This window comes from Cheilinus undulatus, linkage group 7, assembly GCF_018320785.1.
Source record: "Cheilinus undulatus linkage group 7, ASM1832078v1, whole genome shotgun sequence".
In the NCBI taxonomy this organism is placed as follows: Eukaryota; Metazoa; Chordata; class Actinopteri; order Labriformes; family Labridae; genus Cheilinus; species Cheilinus undulatus.
Window position 1 is genome coordinate 44966162 of NC_054871.1, and position 17859 is coordinate 44984020.

The window sequence follows — 17859 nt, forward strand, 5'->3', positions numbered from 1 at the left end:
AACTGCACTGGACACAGATACAGTTCAGCCAGCTGATTCATCTACTGTAACAAAGCCTCTTCAACATGAATATTCAAACAGATCATACTGGGACACCTAGTGGCCAGGCAGAGGTGTGAACACAGAAGAAAATAAAAACAGTTTTCTGGTAAAGTTTGAATGAATGAATTATTTTTACTGCCAAAGCCTCTGCTTTTAAGGGGAGGGCAAGATTAAACATTGTATACTATTTTTTAACCTTAATTAGTACAGATAAGCCAGCTGGCAAGAAAGTTTCAGTAACAAAACATAGGTTGAAAAAGCTTGGACAAAAAGAGACCTTGGTAGCAGAGTGACACACATGTCAAACTTTGTGGAGCTGTGTTGAGACGTGTGTGTGTGTGTGTGTGTGTACACACTCCATCCATCCATCCATTTTCTATACCAATCCGGGTCACAGGGGCGAGAGGCGGGGTACACCCTGGACTGGGTGCCAGTCGATCACAGGGCTAACAAATAGAGACAGACAACCAGGCACGCTTACACTCACACCTACGGGCAATTTAGAGTCACCAACCTAATGAGCATGTTTTTGGTGGTGTACACACTTTGTTCTAAATTATTATGCATATACTATTTTTGTTCCTTTTTTCCTGAATAGTCTATATAATTGGCAGTCAACAGGATTTTTCATTCCTCAACAGTTATATTGTAAGATAGATTTTATTCAGTAAAATTACCAATGGTGACAACAGCATGTTTTTTCCAAAATAACTGAAAGACCCTATAAAATGAAATCCAAAATTTTTGTATAACACTCTGGATATGTTGGAATATGGTTACTGTAAACATATGAAAACAATGAAATCTACAATTGACTGAATTCTGGATTGAGACCTTTAGAAAGATTTCACCTCTTTTCTGGCTTGGCTTCATGTGGGCGGGGCTAATATGTGGGCTCATGATGTCACGACCCCACAGTGGGGAATGACAGACATGCCCACACCATCCTGGAGCAGATTTTACTGCCTCATTTTCCATGATTTTGAAGCTAGCTCACCTAGCCCAAAACATCACTCCACCACCTCATTGCTGATGTTGCAACCTTGTTGGGACATGGTGGCCATCCACCAACCATCCAGAGCTCCATCCATCTGGACCATTCTGTGTAGCACGGTATTCCTCCGCGGTTAAAATAATTTGAAAATTAGTCATATATTTCTGAGCCCACTGCAATTATTTCTCCTTGTGGGCATTGGTTCCTGAAATACACCTTTATACACATCAGCAAACCTCTGTAGGATCCTGCATCCAGAGGCGCCATGGACTCCAGATGCACCAGCAGCTTCAAATACCTGTTTGCAGCTGCTCTCTTGATAATTTTGCCTTGCAGAAACTTTCCCTAATACGCCTTTATCTGAATGAGTCCATCTTCGCTCTGCACCACACACAAATCTTGTCACAGTACAGTGAACTCTCTTAATTTTTCATGATATATCCAGTGCTTCATATCTTTTGCAAGACGCTGCAATATTTTATGATTTTCATTTGCAGAAAGAGCTTTCTTTTACCCCATACTGTATGAAATTGTTGTTTTTAGTTGTGTTAGTCATATTAAAATAATACAATCAAATAAAAAATCTGACATGTTGCATCCACAGCTAACTGCACATAGGACCAATGCTTCTTCATCTGTTGCAGCTTTTATATGCTTTTGTTCTTTTACAATTAGTTTTACCCTCTTTACAGCTCAGTTTAATCCAACTCAGTTTTAAAACAATTGATCAAATTGATGCCTAGTGTATATACAGTATTTTTATTTCCCAATGACTTTCAACTAAGATTTTAAGTTTTTTATTTTATTGTCTTACTTATATCAACACTAAAATATCCTTCATTATGTAGCTAGTCTTGCAACAGAGGGCTTTTATTTCTATGGTAGTTGTGGTTTCCAGTCAGACTGTAGGGTTCTAGTGCACAAAAAAGGTTAAAATTGTTGAACATAACTGTTTTAAATACCCATATGGAACCAGTGTTGTGCATTAACACTTAATGGTTTCAAACTTTCTTTATTCGTGTAAAACACAGACATTATAATGCAGATGATAGAAGTCAAAATAAAAAAGCAACAGCATAAAAAAATAACATCTGCACTACTGATGTGCTTTCCTTGTGTACATTCAGTGTCACCACAGACAGAGGTTAACAAAATCTAGAATGCATTTTTACAATAAAAATATGTAAATGTATTACAGCATAAAGCTGTTATTCAGTGCCTCATGACAGGAATGTAAAATGCAGAAGGAGCAGAGTGAAGTAAGATAGTTCACTGGAACACTTAACAACAGGCAGCTTACATTTATATTGTATAGTTATAATTTTCCTGGTGCCATTTTCCCTCTTGGGATTTGAGTATTGAGATGAACGTTACAGTTGAAAGGGAGCCAAAGGAGCCTCTTTTATGAAAATACTGATGAATGTGGAACCAGCCCTGCACCTCTACACACAGATTTGCATGTCCCATAAGCATCCCATCACCCACCGGGCCACACAAGACAACTGTCATCTTAGATCACTTAAAAAGTCATTTCGGTGTCTCAATCAGAGGATTTCTCTTGTCTCCTGCACCACCACCTTGCGATAGGAGGGGGTTCTGCTCACACTGGTGGTAGCTGAACTGCTCTGAGAGGCAACAGATGTGCGGCTGCTTCTGCTGACTCTTTCAGTGCCAGTGACACTGATTTTTGGGGACAGACCTCCTGCCTCCTGGATCAGCTGCCCTTCACTACTAGTAGCCCCTCCAACCACAATGACTCTCTGGGACCCTGACAGCGTACCTGCCGGTAAAGTTCCCCCCTGCACAAGGCTGGCCTGGCTTCCCTTGATCACTTTCAGAGAACCTGTAGGCCCTTTACCCTCCACAACCATCATGGTCTGGGCGCCAGAGGAAACACCACCCCCCTGTAACAGCACCACTCCAGGGCTTTGGACTTGTGCTGTGGACATCACTGGCTGACCCTGGACAACCATGCCTTGGGCTGGCATGGTCTGGGCGCCATTAACCAGGACCATGCCTTGCAGGTTGGTGGCTGGTGCTTCAGCCAGAAGCATAGTATTCTGAACCTGTGGCTGGACGACGTAGTGCATGGGCTGCAGCACAGGGGTGGTGGTGTAGTAGACAGGCTGTTGCTGTAGCAGGAGTGTCTGGCCTTGATTTGCCTCCTTCACTGTCGTCATTCCTTCTCTCACTGTGCTTTCCTTCACTGTTGTGATCGCTTCATTCACTGTGCTCTCCTTCACTGTCTCCTTGACCACCGTGCGCTCTGCTTTGGGGATAGTTGGCAGCGGCTGGGGTAGAGGGGGCAGCGTCTGGGTAGCCATCAAACTTGATAGTGAAGTCTGAGTGGGAGAGATCACTTGTTTGACTTCAGTTTGGATCATCTTGCCTCCGCAAATCTTAGCCAGGGTCTTGAACTTTGGCCCAAGGTCATCAAGAAATTGCAGGTCGTTGTCAGACCCCAGGTTGCTGAGACTAGCCACTGAGCCAGCAGGGGAGCCCTGGCCCTCAAAGTCAAAAACCAAAAAGCCATCCTTAACTCCAAGGTTCTCATTTCCACTGGCCAGCTTCTGTTGGAAGAGGAAAATCGAATAGTTAAATTTAACAATTAAAATAAATTGATAATTGAAACAATGTCTCAGGAGGAGAGCCCGAAGCCAACTACTGTCCTATGTGATTGAAATAAGTAAACATGTTTTTTATTGAACTGTTATTGCAACAGCTATACATCTGTACATTACAGAGATTAAAAATATGCAAATGACTCCTCACCTGAGAATAGTAGTCTGCAAGGATGTGGTCTGGCAGCGCCATGCCATCAAAAAGTCCTCCACGTACCCTTACTTCTCTGCTATCCATTTCAGACCAAAAGCCATTTGCACTGTACTCATTCATCATCTCCCGTGCCCCTCCACTTTGATATCTTTCCTCAAAGGCAGTCTGTACCCTATCAAATTCATAAGGGCGGAAACCCATGCTTGTTTCTTGGACCGTTGTTTGCTTGATGGTGGACTGTCCTGTTTCTCCATTCACTTGAGTTGGGATGCTCATTAATGGCACCTCCTATCAAAGGTCATTGATATATTAGAAAAAAATCAGCAGTTCTTCTGCTGGCTAGCACTTTTAAATGGCATCACTTCAAAAAGAATACATAGCAAATTTATGTAAATATTTAAAGTCTAGCATGTAAAGCAGCAGTAATGTTTATGGGTTTAAATATGTTAGCAATTACCGTGTTATCTCCCTGGCCCTCAGTGTGGTCGTTGATGAGTTGTTGCTTGGTTTCAAAAGGCATTTGTACAAAGCCTGGTTTACCAGCAGCTGCTCCACATTGGCACAGGAGCAGCAGTAGAGGAATCACTGTAAAAACAACAACAAAAAATACTTTAATTTACAAGTATCCATAGTGCATGAGCAGAAAGTAACTCATTACGTTGACTCAAATTACTATAGTCGTGAATGTGTCATTATTGTTATTTTTTTGAGCCAAATTTACTGTGGCTTCTCAAAGGTAAATAGCTACATGCTTTCCTCTCTCTCTGTCTCTCCTCTTAAAGCCCTTCTCTGTGTACATATGAAACTGTATAGAGACATGTGTCAGATTTCAGACTGGAGATTAAATGTTTTTTTTGTCAGATATTAGTCTTTAATGGTAGTAAGTTTATACTAAATCATTAATTGTTATTGACATGTTTATTCTAAAATAAAATTAAAACTGCAGCAGGTTTCATGAATGTTCCTAATTCTCCTCAGACAAGCGTGAAAGGGTCTTTATATGTGTAACATTAAGCTGAATTTCTGCTTCAGTGTTCCTATTGTTTTTAATTCCGTTAGTTATCTATAAACAGCACATTTATCAGATTCCCTGCCAAAAATGACATGCTAAATGTTTAAGTAACGTTCTCTTAACAACGCAAATGCGGAGATTTTAACATTTATTTGTTCCCCATAAACATGTAGTCTTAAGGGAATATTTAATGTAACTGAAGTATTTGCACTTGCTGTTCTGAGTTAATTGTCCCTAGAGAGTTACCGTAGCTGCCGTAAAGCAGTTGTTGGGATAACCTGGCTGTCTGCAGTTGTGTGTACGATCAATAAACATGGAAGCCAGTGTGGAGACGTTATGTATCGTTGCCTTTTCTTCCACCATAATACAAACTAGATGAACCCACCTAAGACAGTTATATTAACAATTTTTTTTTTTTTTTAACATAGCACACACCCCTGGCTAATGCAGGCCACACAGACACACACAGCTGGAGCACACACACAGCACTGATGTGCTGATCCTGGTCAGAGAGGTGCTCTAAGAGGAGGAAGTTCTGCCGTCTATCTTCCAGTATTCTGAAACAGATAGAAACCTGAGGTGTACACTACTAACGTGTTTCAGTGTAGGTGTTTGTGTGTGAGTGTTGTGTTTGTGTGTGTCACTCATGCAGCATGAAAGTTTTTTTTTTTTTTTTTTTTTTTTAATTATTATTTTGCCATGGCTTATCAGACGGCCTATGTAGGGCGGTGCAAGTTTCTTAATTTTCTAAATTACCTCCAATTGGGCCTGCTGGCCACTCATCATTGGCTTCAGAGGGCTAGCAGTGTGCTGCCAGCGGCCATCGACACATATTATTAGTCCATTGTTGAGAAACAGTGGACCAAAAAGCTAAAATCTCTTGAGGTTGAGGCTGCTAAATGTGCAGCAGGTGCTGCTGTGCCCTAGAATCGTATGTATTCAGTGTCTTGTACTCAGTTACCTCATTATATGCAGTAATTTGTAATTTTTACTATAGTTTTCAAATGGCTGTGCAAATAGTGCTGTCTTGAGCATTTTCAGGTAGTGTCACAAAGATCTGACTTTTTTGCATTGGAAAACACTAGTAAAGTGTCATAATGAAAACATGACAAAGCCATTTGACTATCTTGTTCATAAATGATGGTGTTAGGACTTTTTTTATGAAACGCATACTTTCATTTACATGAATACTTGCTTTTGAGGAATGACCTCTCCATTTTGAGCATGTGACCTGCTTTTGCAGGTTATCAGCGAGGTTTTACAGTTTTTACCAATTGTTTTTAGAAATGCACCAACTGTTGTGCAAATGTTAATGGTGATGTGAGAAATTTGTCACTCATTGTTAGCTTGATAAGTGGGGTTCGGGTTAGCTAAATATGTGCTTGTTTGGTTTGTGAGTGGAAGGGGGGTCTAGTTGGCAGTGCAGGTGGAGGCTGCAGAGAGTGACAGGCAGGTCTTAGCTCCTCCTCCCAGCCCACCCACAATGAGGCATTTTTTGAATTTCGAGTGCAGAGGCACTTTAGCCAAAACCTGGGGGCTTAGTTACACTTTAACTAAGGGTTCTTCCTGTTAGTCTGATCTCAGCTTAGTCATGACATAACCTCTGTTGTGATTTGACACTATAATGAATAAAGATTAATGATTGATTGCTATAGCAATCAATTTTAGTCCTTGAGTTCATAGTTACGTGCTTTATTTGTTAACTTAACAGAAATATGACTGTCCTTTGTAGTTTGCATGAGAGAAGACGCCGCAAGATTTGTGGACTTCTACGTGGTGTCCGCTGATAATGTAGTGGGCTGGTCTGGACAGAAAATGCCAGGGCTGAATTTTTGTCCCAGTCCACCCCTGCCTCCCCCCCCTTTAACTATCACACACTCACACACAGAGGTGTTTCAGTGGGTAAACCAGGTAAACCCAATGAAGAAACTGGAGCACACGAATCACTTGATGACGTTTAATCAGGTGCGGAGGACTAACGTTTCAACGCACACTGCATCTTCATCAGAGTCAAACAGTACTGGTGCAGTTTGAAAACCTTAAATCCCCTCCTGAATAAAGAGTTACAACACTGATTGGTCATTTAAGGTGGGACACCCACAGTGGACCAACACTGTGACAACAAGTAAACTGCACCAATACTGTTTGACCAATACTGTTTGACTCTGATGAAGACGCAGTGCACGTCGAAACGTTAGTCCTCTGCACCTGATTAAACGTCATCAGGTGATTTGTGTGCTCCAGTTTCTTCATTGGGTTTACCTGGTTTACCCACTGAAACACCTCTGTTTGTTGCTGGTCCTTCTGTGAGCACCGACCTCCACTAGTGGAGGGGCTGAAGCGCAAGAGACTCTCTCACCATTATCACACACTCACGTTGAAGCGGGTTGGCAGAAGAGCAAAAACAATTTCTGTTACAAAAAGCTTTCAGTGTTGCTGTCTTCACTTGTTTTAGTAAAGAAATGTCCAGTTTTGACTAAATGCTGCTGTGACTTAGAGTTAATTGCTACACGAGCAGCCATTGTGTCCACAAGCATTCCACAGAAGTTCCCTTTTCCCCCTCAGCTATCATATAATCATGCCAAAGCAGGTCAACAGAGGAGTAAAAAACATCTTTCCCAACATGAAAAGCTTATAGGGTTGTTTTATTCTTTGTCATACAGAAATGTGGCCCAGTTCTGGTGAAACAGAGGCTAAAGCTATATCTGAGTATTTAGAGCAGTGGAGGCAGCCATGAGAGGACTTTCAGTACAAGTAAACCCCGTCCATAGAGCAACTCTGTATGTATGAGCCATACATAAATTATGTTGGCAGCCATTAGTGACAGCATTTAGTCCAAGCAAACACAACTCTGTTATGTTAGGCCCTTGGAAGTAGGCTCACTCAGTCAGTCAGTCAGTATACAGACAGAACCATATGTGGGGCTGCCCTCAACAGTCAGACAAAAAAACACACTGTGGCCTGTCACATCCTGCCCTCCCCACAACACAGTCCATCAGTCCTTAAAGCTGGACTTGAGGATCGGGGAGTCTTCCATAGTCTCCCTCCACAAACACCATGTCATTACGTAATAACATAAAAACTGCTATAACATGAAATACAAAAGACTGGAGTACATTCACTCTATATTGGTTTGTTCCCCTTTGCTTTAAAAAAACATCCTGACAGCATTTTAATTTAGTGCAGCAAATGGGCAAAATCCTCATCTTCAGCTTGCACAAAGATAGTTAAAATGCCAGAGGATGCAGGACTACATATTTTTAATAGCTTAATTATTTCAGAGTTTTCAGTTTAACTCTATACAAGTTCAGTCAACACTGTTAACTTTGCCGTGTATTTTACTTTATTATAAAGGTGTGACTTTACCTGAACAACCTGGCTGGAGATCTATTTGCTTGTTGCTCTTGCCAATAAGTAAAAATCATATTTTTCAGTACAACATATTTTACAGTAGCTACTCAGTGCTTGCAGTAAACCTTAAATAAAATACTTTTACTTTTTCTTTAGTAAATTTTTTTAACAATTCCATCTCTTGTTTTAGTGGTACATGACTGAGAAAGAGGAATAGGTGGTTTTACCATTAGGCAAAGGTAGGCAATTGCCTGGGGCCTCATCCATAAGGGGGGCCTCAAGACTTTGCCTAGGTTTGTTTTCTACAATTATGGCTCACTTGTGTTTTTGCCACTCCCCAGGACAAAGAAAATTATTCATAGCTTAACATTTAGAGCAGGGAGGAACATCGTAAAAAAGAGCGCAGCTGCAGCATCACCTCTGCTCTCTCAGTGAGTCTTCTCCTGTCCACACCTCTGACTAGTTTCTTGCACAAGGGCCTTAACCAATGTCGAATAAAGGTGTTTTTGCCTTGTAGAACCAAACTTCTTCCCCTGAGTGGGAATAAAACAGCTGCTCTCAGGATAACTCATGCTTCCTCTGCGTAATTGTCCCTCAACCACAAACACGGACATTGTATCTCGCTTTGGTGAGCGACTCAGTTCAACATCCAGCCTGATTTAATCCCACATTATAATAAAATGTAATGTCTGTAATGCCAAACTAATATCTACTAGTTATATTTACATATGATTTAATTTTATGTCATTTAGAAGTGAAATTATGGTCTTGATCACGTTTAAACAGGACATCCTATATAAATATAAATCCTGTGGCATATTTAACTCCAGCTCTCATTAAATGGTAGAAATTCTTCTCATAAAGGTTAAAATGACTTAATAACTGAACATTCAATCCTAATCTTGACACAGTCTGTCCTATGACATGAGAGGTCGGCATGTTTGATCTTGTTGCACAGCTAAAAAATTTATCCAGAATACGCACGGAGATGCCCCAGTTTATTCCGTGTGCAAGGATGTCTGGGGGATTCAGATAGAGTGGACATGATGAAGAACGACTGTAGTGCTCAGACATACGTTAAAAGTCAAGTTTTCACTCAGCAGGTGAGGGTTTGCATCTATATAAGAAGTACTAGCACAACACAATGATAAATCTTTAGGATCCTCGTCTCTGTCCCTCTCTCTTTTGCTCCTTTCTCTCACTCGTTTTGCGGCCGGTGCTGAAAATAGACGTGCAGCGTATCTCGAATGGAGTGGAGCAAAGTGGCGCTCCAGGCCCATGCCGCTCCTGGTCTGGAGCGTCGGCTGTGTAAATGCTCTGATATACTAGAGAGGGAGTGATGTGCTCCGCAGTATGATTCCCAGTAGCTCTATGTGGAAATTGGAGATAAAGAGTAGAAATGTTTATTCAGACTTAAAGTTGAGTTCTGTGAGACCACGTTTGAAGATACTCTTGATTTTTTTATGTACTCTTACTGACCATTCCGCCTCATTTGGGGTTGGATACGTTTTGAATTTGCCTCATAGGATTAAGATTAATAAGGTTATTATGCTTTGATCATACATATGTATACATATGTATATAAAGGTGCAAATCAAAAACATGTAAAAGTTCATTTACTTCAAAAAGTTAACCCTTTATAAATTCTAGATTTATCTCATACAAAGTAAATTAATCCAAGACTTTTTAAAAATCTTGATAATTACAGCTCACAAAAATCAGATGCCTCAAGTTATTTAAATATTGTGGAAAAGTCAGATTTGCAAAGGTTTCCTGAGCCTTCATTCACTCACTCTGCACACACAACCACAGTCATGGGGAAGACTGCTGACTTGGCAAATGACCAGAGGACAATCACTGACACCCTTCAAAAGGAGGGTAAGCCACAGAAGGTCACTGCTGAAAGGGCAGGCTGTTCTCAGAGGCTGCATTAAAGTTTATTTATGGAAAGTTGACTGGAAGGTAAAAGTGTTGTAAGAAAGGGAGCACAAACAACAGGGATGAGCTCAGCTTTCAGAGGATTGTCAAAAAAGCACAAGGAGCAGACTGAGAAAGGATTCAGTGGATCAAGAGACACCACACACAGACGGATCCAGGAAATGGTATACATGTTCCTAGTGTCAAGCCAAACCTGAACATTGTACCAAAGCGTCTCACCTGAGCTAAGGAGAAAAAGAACTGGACTGTTGCTCAGTAGTTTTAAATTCCTGTTTTCAGATGAAACTACATTTGAATCTCATTTGGAAATCAAGGTCCCAGAGTCTGGAGGAAGATCAGAGAGGCACAGAATCTAAGGTGCTTGAAGATCAGTGTCAGTGATGTTTTCCAGTGTCACGTTATCTGCTGCTTTTGGTTTATCAAGTCCAGAGTCTACACTGTCAGCCATCTACCAGGAGATTTTAGAGCTCTTCATGGTTCCATCAGCTGAGAAATGTATGGACATTCAGATTTTCTTTTCAAGCAGGACCTGACACCTGTCCACAATGAAGCTAGAACTACCAGGAACTGGTTTGCTAACCGTGGTGTTACTGAAGGCTGCTATCAGAGCAACCTGGGCTTCATAATGCTGCAGCAGTGCCACGGACTGATCGGCTTCATGTCATGTCGCACTGATGCAGTGATTTGTACAAAAGGAGCTCCAACCAATTACTGAGTGCATAATGAGCATAATTTTCCAAAATTACTACATTAAATACTTCTTTGGACTTATATTTGTGATATTCTAATTGAGGCAGAGGATTTCTGATTCTTGTCAGTCATAATCAAAAATATAAACAAAAAAGTCTTGAAAAGGGAAAAAAAAAACCCAACAAAAAACACTTTTTAATGATATTCTAATTATTGAGATGCACCAATGCAGAAGTGCTGAAGAAATTTAAGCAGACTGGTCTTAAGCATTTAAGCAGATTAGTCATCATATTGTACTCACGTAGTAACAGCAGCAGTCCAAGTAATAGCAGTCCAATGCCTCCAGGTCCAAGTCCTGTTTGTTTAATCGGCCCTTTTCCTTTTTTCCCACACATCTTTCCATCCTCACAGGTACAAACTTGAACGTCTACTTCCTGTGGTTCTGGACAGGCCAGTCCCTGTGCATCCTTCACCAGAAATGTCACCCGACGGACTTTAGGCCACATTTCCTCCTGAGCCCTTAGGATAGCTGCAGTGTCTAATGTGGGGGAAAAAAGTATTACAGAACCCCTTCATGCCTAACTGTACCAAAACTTAACAATTAAACTGTCTTTTTTCTAATTCTCACTGAAAAAAGACACTCATAAATTGAACAGAAAAATAAGAAATATCTGTTTAAAGTTGGAGAGGAGAGATCTACAAGCCACAGTCTCAACCTTTACAGAAATGTTTTAAAATTCTCACCATTCAAATACTCCAACCTCCATTTACCCTCAGTTCCTTCTGGGATGATTTGAAAGGTAAAAGGGGCTCCATTAGGAGACAAATCCTCATCTTTAGCATTGACAGTAATAGAATCTGCTGGGATACACATTGTCTGGATGTTTGCAGTCAGGGTCGGACAGTGGTCATTGAAATCTTCTACCTGGATGGCTACAGTGCCAGTGGCTGTTTTGCGGGGAATGTCTGAAATAGGACATTAAAAATTAAAAAAACAGATCAGTAAGCATTTCCTTTTCCTCTATTCAGGTTTTTCTCAGAATATTCCATGGCAAGTCCAGAGAAAATGCTTCCCCTGCTTGTAAACAGAACTTGAACACAACTCATTAAATATCTGTATTTATTCCAGTCATTGACTGATTTTACCGTAGTTAGGTAGCTGATGTCTCCAAACTTACAGTTCCTATAAAAGGTGTACATCCCCTTGGATATTTGACCCTTTAATTCATTCTATAGATTAATCATGGTCAATATAATGTGTTTTTTTTTAATCAAAAAGCAAAGAACCTTCTCTTTAATGTTAAAGTGAAAACAGATTCCTACAAAGTAATGTCAATTAAATAAACATTTAATGTAAAATTAGTAACTGCATAAATATTCACCCCCTTTAAAGTGACTGACCTGATTCAACAGAGGTCCAGCCAGTTGGTGCTGGTAGTCTCACAGTTAGTGAAATGGGAATCACCTGTGTGCAGTTAATGTGTCTGTAGTGACTGTAGTATAAAGACATCTGTGACTGGAAGGTCCAGTCACTGGTTAATCAGTATTCCTGGCTACCATTGCACCATGAAGACAAAAGAACACTCCAAGCAACTCAGAGAAAAGGTTACTGAAAAGGGGATGGAAATGAAAAAGTTTCCAATGTACTGAACATTCCCCGGAGTTCAGTTAAATCCACGATCAAGAAATGGAAGGAATATGACACGTGTGTTAATCTGCCTCGATCAGGCTGTCCTCACTAAATGAGTGACCGTGCAAAAAGGAGACTAGTGAGAGAGGCCACCAAGACACCTACGTATGACTACTCTGAAGGAGTTTCAAGCTTCAGCAGCTGAGATGGGAGACACTCTGCAGACAACAACTGTTGCCAGGATTCTTCAGCAGTCAAAGCTTAATGGGAGAGTGGCAAAGAGAAAGCCACTGTTGAAGGAAACAGAAAAATCTTGGGTAGAGTTCACCAAAAGGCATGTGGGAGACTCCGTGGTCAAGTGGAAAAAAGCCCTATTTTGGTCTGATGAGACCAAAATAGTGCTTTTTTGTCCATCAGACAAGACGGTGGACACCAAACACTGCAGATCACAGTAAACACACCATCCTCACAATGAAGCACGGTGGTGGCAGCATCATGCTGTGGGGATGCTTCATGGCAGCAGGAACTGGAAGGCTTGTAGAGGGAGAGGATGAAACGAATGTGGCAAAAAATAGAAAAATCCTTGAGGACAGTTTTATTCAGTCTGCAAGAGAACTATGGCTTGGGAGAAGATTAATTTTCCGTAAAGACAACGACCGAAGCAGACAGCGAAAGCTACTCAAATGACAAAAGCGACAAGGTGAATGTTCTGGAGAGGTCCGGGCCTCAATCCAACAGAGAATTTGTTCCTAGACTTGAAAAGGGTTGTTCTCACCTGATTCTAGTGCAACCTGACAGAGCTTAAGCAAAGAATTAAGTAAAATTGTAGAGTCTAGATGTTCAAGCCTGATTGAGACAGAATTAGAGCTGTGATTGCAGTCAAAGGTGCATAAATACTGACATGAAGGAGGTGAATAGTTATGAAGTCGACATATTTGTCTTTCATTGACATTACTTTATAGAAATCTGTTTCACTATCTATTTTACTTTGACAATTGCATCTATTCAAGAAAAATACTATAAAAAAGTAAAATGGTGAAATATTGAGGAGTGGAAGAGATTACCATTAGTAATGCACAACACCTCAGCTTTATAAGTCCCATTTATCAGGTAGTTTGATTCTCTGTCAGGGAGCTTGTTCAGTTTGATCTCAGCTGTTTTTGAATCGATGCTAAGCCAGTTGTCAGGGTCTGAGCCTTTCAAATACCTGTAGAAGAAATAAACAGTGTAAGTTTGTATCATCAGCGTAGAAAAGAACACTGATAATGCAGTTTAAAGTGTGTGTCATTGTGGATTCACTGACGTGACGTCCTCCGCTGGTTTCTGAGTGTCTTCGTCTGTTGCAGGGTACTTGCTGATTATGTCATTAATCTTGACAGAGCCCCCCTCTGAGACAGTGATGGCTTTTGTTTGGGGGATGAAACGTGGACCCTCAAGCTGGTTCTTCACATTGATTTTGAGTGGATAGGTTTTAAATTTACTTAAATCAAATGTTCCTCCTCCTTCAACTTTTCCTCCTCCTTCCCCTTTTACTCCTCCTTCACTTTTTACTCCTCCTTCATCTTTTACTCCTCCTTCACCTTTTCCTCCTCCTTCACTTTTTACTCCTCCTTCTTTTCCATCCAAATGTAGATCAGCCAAAGATGTTTTGGATCCGTCATACTGTGGAACCTTGTTTCTCACAAGTATTCCAAGATCAAGGCTCTTCACCTTTTCAAAATCCACAGGCTGCGACATAGCAAACAGAAGACATTACAAACAAACAAACAAAAAGACACTTTTACAGTTTAATATATATCTTTTGCCCATATGTGTTTATAAAATGACCAAAATGCACATTTTTTTCATGTAGCTACATCAATGTTTATGTCAAATTACCCATAAAAGATATTCCATCTTATAAAATATCGTTATGTTTTCATCATGATTAAAAAAGTTGTTTGTTTACTTTCTTAAGAAATAAATACAAAAATAGGAAATAAGTACTTTTTAAGTCTAACCTTCCCTGCTGTAAGTTTCCAGTAAGTGTTGATTAAGTTCACTGTTAAATTGACGTACCAATGTTTTTTTAAGGCATCAGAAAATTAAAAGTTATAACTGGAGCATATCATTCGAACTGATCAACAACTGAGTATAAGAATGATAGCAGAAATGGTCTCCACTGATGAAGAGACAGTTTGTCAAATTTTGCATTAAAATTTGAACATGACAAAAGTGTGTGCCAAAGTTGTCCCAAATTTTCTGACTTCCGATCAAAGGGAAAACACAAGCAAATTTCTGGAGACATTATGGAACAAATTGATGGAAACCCACATTTTTTACAAAGAGTGATTACATGCGATGATATCTGGATCTTCTAGTACGATTTTGAGACAAAATGGCAATCAATGCATCAGAAAACTCCATCGTCACCAAACAAAGTAAGTCCAAATTCAAGGCCATGTTTGACATTAAGGGTATCATTTTAGAGGAGTGGATTCCAGAAGGGTCAATGATAAAGCAACACTATTACAAACATATATCCATACATCCATCTTCTTCTGCTTATCCGAGGTCGGGTCGCGGGGGCAGCAGTCTAAGCAGGGATGCCCAGACAACGAACGAATCGTTCCAGTGAGGGCTGAAGGTCACGGCCTGATGAACAGAACCACATCATCTGCAAAAAAACAGAGACCTAATCCTAAGGCCACCAACCGTAACCCCCTCAATGCCCTGGCTGTGCCTAGAAATTCTGTCCATGAAAATTATGAACAGAACCGGTGACAAAGGGCAGCCCTAGTGGAGTCCAACCCACACTGAAAACGACTGTGACTTACTTCTGGCAATGCAGACCAAGCTCTGACACCAGCTGTACAGGGACCGAACCGCCCTTATCAGGGTTTCCAGTACCCCATACTCCCAGAGCACCCTCCACAGGATTCCCTGTGGGACACGGTCGAATGCCTTCTCCAGGTCCACAAAACACATGTAGACTGGTTGGGCAAACTTCCATGCACCCTCCAGGACCCTACTGAGAGTGTAGAGCTGGTCCACTGACCAGATCGAAAACCACATTGCTCCTCCTGAATCTGAGGTTTGACTATCTGACAGGCCCTCCTCTCCAGGACCCCTGAATAGACCTTACCAGGGACGCTAGGAAGTGTGATCCCCCTGTAGTTGGAACACACCCTCTGGTCCCCCTTCTTAAAGAGGGGAACCACCATCCCAGTCTGCCAGTCCAAGGGCACTGTCCCTGATGCCTACGTAATGTTGCAAAGGCATGTCAACCAAGACAGCCCCACAACGTCCAGAGCCTTGAGGAACTCAGGGCGGACCTCATCCACCCCCAGGGCCCTGCCACCGAGGAGCTTTAGACTACCTCAGTGACCTCAGCGCCAGAGATAGGAGAACCCACATCTGAGCCCCCAGACTCTACTTCCTCATCGGAAGACGTGTCAATGGGATTGAGGAGGTCTTCGAAGTATTCCTTCCACCAACCCACCATGTCCCGAGTCGAGGTCAACAGCATGCCATCCCCACCATACAAGGTGCTGACAGTGCACTTGTAACAGAGTTAAAAATGCCCTATTTGTTGAATTTCTCCAAAATTAATGTTCTTGCCATATTTATGTTACTTTGATGCCACCTAGTGGGTTAATCGTGCTATTGCAGTGGTAGGGCTCCAAGCAGGCCACCATACATACTTAGCAAAGGAAACTGCTCCTATGCCGAAGGTGTGTGTGTCCAATGTTGAAATCAGTGTTAACTTGTTTAATGCTTTAAAACTGTTCTACAAACTTCTACCAACAGGTGTCTTGACTATAAACATGATGAGAACATAGTGTGAAAGTTACAGGCGTTTATGTGTAGAAATAGTAACTTTATTCATGTGCTGCTCTCTGTTTACTTGCTGAGCTAACGCTAACTAGCTTACATTGTCGGCTACCTAGCTCATAGCCGCTATTCCCGCGTTACAGACGGTGATTCTTTTGTTTGTGTTGTACAGATATGAATGAGCCAATGCAGATACACGATGCAGTACTGATCTGTGTATACTGATGTTTTTGCACCAGGTAGGCAATGTTTAAGTGAGTTTTACATTATGAAGTTGCTCTTAAAATTGTCAGCTGTGAATTTGTATTTTCACTGTGTTTGGGATGAAACCAAAAGTGTAAATACAGTATGGAAAGAAAGCATGAGAGACATAAATACATTTCATTCATAGATAAGTGTTATTTAAAATGTTATATGTTTTCTGTTACATATGAAATGTAAAAAAAAAAATGCTCTTCACTCTCTGTACTTAAGTTAAATGTATTTTTCCACTATACGATCACTCAGCTAACAGTGTGTTAAAGATGAATTTCATTAGCACGAATGCATTGTTAAAAAAGGAAACTGCTCCTATGCTGAAGATATGAATGAGCCAATGCAGATGCACAATGCAGTACTGATCTGTGTATACTGATGTTTTTCCACCAGAATTAACCCTTTGGGCGCCACAGTTTCTTCAAGAAAATATTCAGTTGTGATATCAAGATTTCAAAAGGCAGTAGCTTGAAAGTGGTTAGAGATAAAGGTATACTGTAAATGAGAAAACTCTTAAGTATGACCCAAAGTTGGTGGTGGGAGTAAATTCACTCATCTAATGTGCATATTCTGATGCCACCAGGCGGCCTCCACCACTACTGCTTCTACCACGTCTGCCCCTACCGCCGCGGTATTTTTTTTTAAGTCCCACTGCCTCCGTCAATATTCGCGTTTTGACCACCCCTGCAACCCCCATCATGTCCCCACCCTGGCCACCGTGAGGAAAAGCAATGGCTTCGGTATGTGCTGCCTGTGGACTCTCATGGCGCACAGACTCGCTGTGGCTGCTCACAGATGCACGGCAGTTTTGGTCTCACCGGACAACTGAATGTTATGTATTGACCACCCCTGAAACCCCCACCCCAGCCCCGATGAGGAAAAGCATCGGCTTCAGTATGTGCTGCTGGTGGACTCTCATGGCGCACGGAGTCACAGTGGCTCCGACACACCGCTGTTACCGGATGACTGAACGTCATCGTCACAGGGGTGAATATTCCAGTATTTCTCATGGCATTGTGAGTATTCTCGCTACAATTCACTCTCTTTCTCTCTTTTACGCTCAGACTACAACCACTTCTACCACGTCCTCACCTCCTTGACCGGCAGTGAGTCTTTGAACTCCCTCTCTCCAAAACTTTGAATAGAAACATGCTAACGTATGCTGCTGGGATTGAGGCTACTTATGTCCCCCATCTCTTGGTGCAAAGTGGTAACAATATTAGGCACCATACTTGCGGCTACAGCCTGTTTAATTCAGCAATGTTGCTGTCGCAATTTTGCGACTTTGGCGCTTAAAGAACAGACCAGAGTGAGAGCAACTCCTGTGTGATTGTGGCGTCCTTCCTGCACCATAAATAC

General features: G+C 41.4%; 1 protein-coding gene across 1 annotated transcript in view; it reads right to left on the reverse strand.

Moving 5' to 3' along the window:
• Window positions 1-2580: 2580 nt before the first annotated feature.
• Window positions 2581-17859, reverse strand: part of LOC121511709 (desmoglein-2-like) — a 32972-nt gene continuing 17693 nt past the window's right edge. Inside the window, exons 8-15 of the mRNA XM_041790472.1 lie at window positions 14096-14160; window positions 13736-13912; window positions 13497-13639; window positions 11547-11768; window positions 11104-11340; window positions 4269-4396; window positions 3809-4099; window positions 2581-3606 (exon numbers count right to left, since the gene is read on the reverse strand). Coding sequence (XP_041646406.1) covers window positions 2581-3606; window positions 3809-4099; window positions 4269-4396; window positions 11104-11340; window positions 11547-11768; window positions 13497-13639; window positions 13736-13912; window positions 14096-14160 — 2289 coding nt within the window. The remainder of the gene's footprint in view (window positions 3607-3808; window positions 4100-4268; window positions 4397-11103; window positions 11341-11546; window positions 11769-13496; window positions 13640-13735; window positions 13913-14095; window positions 14161-17859) is intronic.